We start from the raw sequence: 6,871 nt of genomic DNA, 5'->3' as shown, positions 1-6,871 counted from the left end.
AAAGAATTATAAAAAATAATATTTTATTCAATAATGTAATCAAATAAAAAACACTGCAATTTGTCATCGGCCGGCGTTCTCATCGGCGATCACAGGAAGACACCGCAGGATCGCAGGGAGCAGGTAAGGGACTTCTCTGGGACACTGCAGTGTAATCCTGAGTGTGGCTCGGGGTTACCGCTTCTGGCAGTGAAAATTAACCGCGAGCCACACTCGGGATTACCGCCAGGGTGGTTAAGGAACATGGGAGAAAGTTGTGTGAGAAGAAATGAGTTCCACTTCATACATGACAAACCCGAGGTGCCATGGACACCCACATGGTCATGTCTCATAGGTAACTGACCGTGCATGTCTCAAGTTCTAGAAAGACCTGGGGCTAGAAGTAAGTGAGGGGCAGCTTCCAGCATCCACGTGGTAATGGAGCCAGAACAGCATGTAGGAGGCCAAAGGAAGAGCAGAAAAGGAGCCCAAGGGCACTACCTTGCCCCACCTTCCAATCTCCAAGCAGCTGCTCATGCCTGGGGCCCCTCAATCCCACCGGCCTATGGCCTCCTGACTGTCAAGGCCCAGCCTTTCCTGCGCCCTTTCTCTTCAATTTCCTTAACCCTTGGCAGCCCTCACTGCTATTCCCATACACCCCTCCCTCTTCCAGCTAAATAACTACAATACAAAACTTGGATCAGGGTGTTCTCTGTTGTATTTACTGACTAAACAATGCTTCTGGTTTTCTGTCTTTCCAGTACTGAGGAAACATATCTCATTGCACACAAGATGAGGTTAATCAAAGATTAATTTTTATTCCTATATAAAAATTAATGTAATATAATCCTGGTTTTCTAGACAGAGAAATAAAATGTTTTGAGGTTAAAAATAAGAATGGTGGGGTAGGATTAAACTTTAAAGTCTCTTTGTAATAATAATAGATTTTAGGTATTTTTTACTAGAGATTTTCAGTTTTTCAAAGAAAGGCAGTAGTGGTTCAACTTTGTATCTGATGTTACATCCTCCTAAATCTATTTACATCCTTGTAAATCTAGGCAGGTACCAGTTGCTACCGGATTAGAATGTTACATTTGCATACGAGTAAATAACATTCTTTTCTCTTCAAAGAGCTTATCTTTTACAAGAGATAACAAACTCTGAAAAGGAATTTAGAAGCAAGGTTAGTTTGCCCCTCCTGCCCCAATCTGTTTTTCAGGTTTTTAAAACCCCTCTTGGGCTCCCTTTCCCCAAAGATGTTATTATATAGCTTAATGTTCTTCTAAGTGTGTAAGGCTTGGTTGGGTCCTGATCTACTATAGAACCTAAATTCTCTGAGGAGCAGAATCTTTACTTCTGTGTCACTGCAGCACCTGCTGCTTACACCCAGTGAGCACACAAAATATTTTTTGCTGCGAAAGTCTATCAGTTCCTCCAATTCCTTTTTCCTTAACTTAGCTAATCTAATCAAAGGGGGGGAGCTGTATGCCTGAAAATGGTTCTGGAAAAAAACGTCATAGCAAATTCTCTGTGTTTATTATGGAATATTGGCTAAGTGTCCTGAAATTTAATACTCCACCTGCTATTTAAAACTTTTTCAATCATTTGGCTCAAGTATTTTTCAACATGAATCTGCCACTCCAGTCAGGCTGGTCTGTTTCTACAATATGTTCACTCCTCACCACTGAACTTAAAGCAATCTCCCAATTTTTTTAGTTTAGCAAGTATTACGTTCCTTTGGCCTATTTCTGAAGGTACTTACACATTGGTTTTAAATTTACGTGTTGGGGGCACTGGGTTTTTGGCTCGCATATCTAGCACTTCCATGTAATGAGGTTTCTTCTGGGTCTCACTACCAAGGCCTGTCAAGTTCTCAGTACTTGGGTTTTCTTCTGAGTGGTGTTCACCTGGGTCTGTAATTGTGATCCTTTGTAACCTATCAATAAACAGGTTGTCAGAGCTGCTAGAATTATCTTCTGCTTGACTTAACACACGATGCTGAGGGAGATGCCCACTAGCTCCGGATGAGGAAGGCGCACTGGCTCTGTCACTGGAGGCTGGGCACTTGTTCACTGTGTTCCCAACCTCTGGGGCCTCTTCATCACCTTTGTGGGTAGAATATACAAGTCCTTGTGGCTGTGAGGTTGTTTTAGATGATGTGACGTTATCGACAGAGGAACAGCCAGGAACTAGTGATGAAGTATCAAGTACCTGGTCAGAATTCTGGAACTTATCCGTGTCCATCTCAACAATGGCAACTGCTTTTTGCCTTAATTTACAGTCTAAACTAACAGGATGAAACAGTTCACTTTTTCCTCTAACTTCTTCACGTTCTGCAACGGCAGCTTTCAGTTTGGCAACAGAGTCTAAGATCTTTTTACCTTTGTCGGGCAATTTGCAAATGAATTTTCTGTCAAATGGAAAAAAAAAAACACCATGTATACATTAGAGCCACGTCTTTAAACTTGAGATATAATGACAAAGCACTACCTTCAAAAGGAAAAAAAATCAATCTTTAAGTCAACAATCTGATTTTCAACTGCCCCGAAACAGGAATAAAATAAGACAGTCATTATCCAAATACCCCCAAAAAAACAAGGAGATCAAGGAAGAATAGGGAATATGCCTCATATGTCTCATCTAATTAGAATTTCAGCAAAAGTATTTTAAGCATATAATACTCATGTGAGACATTCCAAAGTCACCAGTTTTTAAAGTATGATCTCTAAGACCTTCCTGGGGAGGGGAGGTGGATAGGTCTGTAAGGTCACAAGTATTTTCACAGTAGTATACTGAGACACTATTTGCCATTTTTACTCTCCTTTTCTCCCAAGGGTACAGTGGAGTTTTCCTAAGGCCATAGGACATGTGATTACCATTGCTCTGCTGGCTAACAGAATATATGAACTTGTGTATTCTTGTGCTTTAAAGATTTCTCACTTGTAATTCCTAATACACTGACAAATGTCCACAGATGTCACACACATAAAACAAGAGTTCTTTAGACTACTCAATAAGTCTTGAGTGGAAAGGGGTCCTGACACCAAAAAGCGAATTCACTGCTACAGATTAAAAACCAATCCTCACAAAGTGAAAATACTTGCGTCTACTAGGAAGCCCCCAAGCGATCATTTGTTCTTCTTGCTAAGTGACAGAGCTCCTTTTCTGATTCCCTTTCTTTAGCCATACAATGGGGAGAGATTACATGTCGGGGTCTCTCTTCCTTCTCTGACACTACTTTCATTCCCACAATCTCAACTCTTAACATCCCCTCCAGTTGAGATTCCTGTCTTTTCCCAGCCTTCCCCTTTCCCGAGCCTCGTGACCACTTCTCCAGCTTTTAACTACGATAGATATAATTCTCCCGTCAGTTCAGCGCGCCCTACGTAAAATCAACCTGGGATCTACTCCCTTTCCCCAATTTTCCTACTGTTACTAATAGTTCTCCATACAGGCGGCAATACTCAGCCACTTTTGTCAACTATTCAAATTATTCCAAGTCTGATGAAGTTTCCCCAACCTCACAACTACTTTCATAGTTCACTTTCTTACAACCTCCTTGTTGGCAAACTCTTTGAAAATATCCTCCTACTGTCTTCTGCCTCTTACTCTTTCAAAGCATCTTACCAAGCTGCTAAATTAGGCTTCCAAAAAAAAAATCACTTTCATTTATATCGTTCCCCTGCTAAAACGCATGAAGTCTGCCAACTGAAAGTTAAACTTGCTCTACTAAACCACTCTTCAATCCCACTCTTTCCATTTCAAACGGTTCCTATAAAAACAGGATCTAGGGGTGAAACTGACAAGATGTTTTGGGCACGATTTGTGGGAGGGGTGGGGAACAAACAGATTTAGGTACAGACCCTCCCTTAGGGGAACCGACACGGTAGCTGAGTAAATAAAGCAACGAGGAGCTACAGAAGAGCTGAGCCACCCCCACAGGCGGAACGCGCCGAGGCCAGAACGCGGTCGGCTTTGCGGCTGCAGGCCGTGCGCTCGTCCGCGGGACTGGAACGGAGCTTTCCGGGGCAAGGTCACCTTCCAGGAAAGGGAGCGGGGTGGGGGGAGGGAGGGGTGCGTCCCAGGGAACCCGGACCGAAGGAGCCTGGAGGTGACTTGGCGGGACCCAAGCTTACTCGTTGCGCAAAAGTCTCTCCTGGCGCCTCAACATCTCCCGCAGCTCCGCCAAACTCCGCTGCCCCAAGCCTTCGGGAGCTTGGGGCTCGAAGCCGCGGGGCTGCGAGGACATTCTGCGGGGGCTGCGGCTGGCGAGGCGGCAGGCACTCGGCTTCCTCGGCAGCTCCCGCTGCTAGCGCCGGATCCGCGGCCGGTGGGGACTGCGGAGCACGAGCGGGAGCCGCCATTTTCCCGGAAGGACAGGTTTTCTTCGAGCCGAATCGAGCTTTATTGAAACGCCGGAAATAAACACGGACAAGGAGAAGGGGGCGCCTGGAAGAGCGGAAGTTACGGAGGATGACGTCACGGCCCGGAGGGGCGGGCTTTCGCGCCGTTCGCCGTTTTTCTGTTCATCCTCTCGTTTGTTGATTTGAGAAGTATTTACTGAGTGTCACCGTGACCCCAACAAAGAGCCACAGCCCCTGCCATTATGGATTTTACCGGTTGGTGGGGGGGGGCAGACATTAATCAAGTAGTAATAAAACAATATTAATAATAAGATTGGCGTGGAGACCAGGGACTGTATCTCTAAGAAGTGAAATGTAGGTCGAAACCTGAGTGATGAGTTAGCCTTTGGTGAGCTTGGGGTCATGTGCAGGACAAAGCTTGGGAGGCTCTGGTCTATGGTGTGGCGCGTCTTTACCCGAGGCTGGGAAGTCTTCAAAAGTTAAAGTTGAAAGGACCCTTAGGGGCCATCAGCGTTTCTTAATGGCACTCTGGCATTTGGAACTGGGCTTGAATCATTTGCAGCACTGCCTCAGGCATTGCGAGATAGTTGGTGTCTGGCTTCAGACGCTCTCTTGCACAATTTCAGATTTTACCTATAGAAAAACAAAGGCACAGAAACTGAAGTAAATATTTCCAGCGCACAAAACTAGTAAGTGACAACACCAGAGTTCAAATTCAAACGCCCAGCTGCTCTTTTTACGACACCAATTTGTAAATCCTGTTTTTCACTTTATGCCTATTTCCAAGCGTTTAAAATTGTTGAAAAGTTTTCAGTCTGTTGAGAAGAGGAAGGCAGTGTAATATGCATCACACCCAGCTCTAACCTTTTCTTTATAGTTCAGCTTCCAGAGCTGTGTCCCAGAGAGTAGGAAGCATGAAAGAGACACAATAGATACCAACTGGGAGGTTTAAATGCCCCCATAACTTCTAACACTGCCTCCCCATTCTTTGACATGGAAAATTTAATTTTCTCAATTCTGTGTAAGGTGCTATAATAAACAAAAGTAATCCCTCCTAATCAGACAAGCTCTAGAAAAAACTGAAGCTACTTCAGGGAGCATGGCTGAAGCCATTTGTGTGTCCTTCCAATCTAGTCCATTCTGATGAAATTAATGTATAAAAATTCTCAACATAAGCCCTGCTTTCAAGGACTTCAATAAACTGCTCCAGCCTTAGCTAAATAAATACTTGAGTAAGGCCTTTGACTTAGGTAGTCACAACTTATTGCATTGTACATGTAAAATATGTCCGGTGTATATAGCATGTCAGTTATACCCCCCAATAAAGTTGTTAAAGATCCCCCCTCTTCTTTTTTCAGCGATTTGCTTCCTAAAAGACTTACTCTCTGACACATCTTCACCACTCTCACCAGTGCCATGAACCCTCTCCTGGTTGCCAAACTCACGAAGCAGGTTTTAGTCTTTCACCTCCTTGCTGCATCTGACCCTGCTGACCACTTTTTCCTTAAGACTCACTCATACCATAAATTCCATGTTACCAGTCTCTCCAGGATTTTCAATTCTGGAGTTTTTGTTCTGGGGCTAGAATTAGAGTCAGGGTGAGGACCTTACCACCTGGATATCCCAAAGATTTCTCAGTTTCAACTTGTCCCAAAACTAATTACATTTTCCTCCCCTGTTTAATGGCAATACCATCCATATAGTTGTCCAAACAAGAAACTAGGTATTCATTTTCCCTCAACCCAACTGATCACAAAATCCTACAGCCCAAATAACCTTCTTCTCTGTACACTCTCCCTCTTGCCACCCTTTCGGTACTTCCCCGTACACCCATTGTTGCCTCCTTTGCCTTTGTTCAAGCCCTTGAGTGAACTACTATAATAGCTCCTAAGAGACCTTCCTGCCTGTAGCCTAAACTGCCCTTAGAAAATCTAATTTTGCTTCCTTCACTTGGAATACTGTTGTGGGAAATACCAATATCAACGTAGTAAAGACTGAAAGTGTTTGATTCCACACTTGTTTGGCCTCTCAGCATTCAGAGATGGTCTTGCCCACCATATTGGGATCACTGGAAGGTGGGAAGGGAGTACCATAGGGAGCCAGGCAGAAGCATACCCAGTCTCTGCTTCAAACTGACCACAGTGGCAGTGGTGTTTGGTCATAGTGGCAGTGACATGTGAGGCAAGTGTAAATGAAAAATTTAGCCCGACTCCTGCCAAGTGGCAGGAACTTGGACAGCAGAATAACGTGAGTGGGAGGTTCACCTCAAAAGAGAATTTAAAGGAGAGGATAGGCAGACATCAGGACCAGACAAGGTCATTAGGAACAATGATAACCAGCAAAGGAGCCCATGATGGTTACTTTTATGTGTCAATTTGCCTGTGTCACAGTGCCCAGATACTTGGCCAAACATTCTAGATGTTTCTGTGAAGATATTTTTTGTATGAGACAAATACTCAAATCAGTGGACTTTGAGTAAAGCTGATTACTCTCCATAATGTAGGCAGACCTCATCCAATCAGTTAAGC

The 6,871-nt window shown here is 44.1% G+C and overlaps 1 protein-coding gene across 1 annotated transcript in view; it reads right to left on the bottom strand.

Moving 5' to 3' along the window:
* POLR2M (RNA polymerase II subunit M) overlaps positions 1-4,392 on the bottom strand; it is a 9,021-nt gene extending 4,629 nt beyond the window's left edge. The window contains exons 1-2 of the mRNA XM_019657539.1: positions 4,116-4,392; positions 1,742-2,389 (exon numbers count right to left, since the gene is read on the bottom strand). Coding sequence (XP_019513084.1) covers positions 1,742-2,389; positions 4,116-4,228 — 761 coding nt within the window. The 5' untranslated portion in view covers positions 4,229-4,392. The remainder of the gene's footprint in view (positions 1-1,741; positions 2,390-4,115) is intronic.
* Positions 4,393-6,871: the final 2,479 nt, after the last annotated feature.

Source organism: Hipposideros armiger, unplaced genomic scaffold (assembly GCF_001890085.2).
Source record: "Hipposideros armiger isolate ML-2016 unplaced genomic scaffold, ASM189008v1 scaffold_276, whole genome shotgun sequence".
Classification (NCBI taxonomy): Eukaryota; Metazoa; Chordata; class Mammalia; order Chiroptera; family Hipposideridae; genus Hipposideros; species Hipposideros armiger.
Note: the sequence above shows the minus strand (reverse complement) of the source record. Positions and strands in the feature narration are given on the sequence as shown.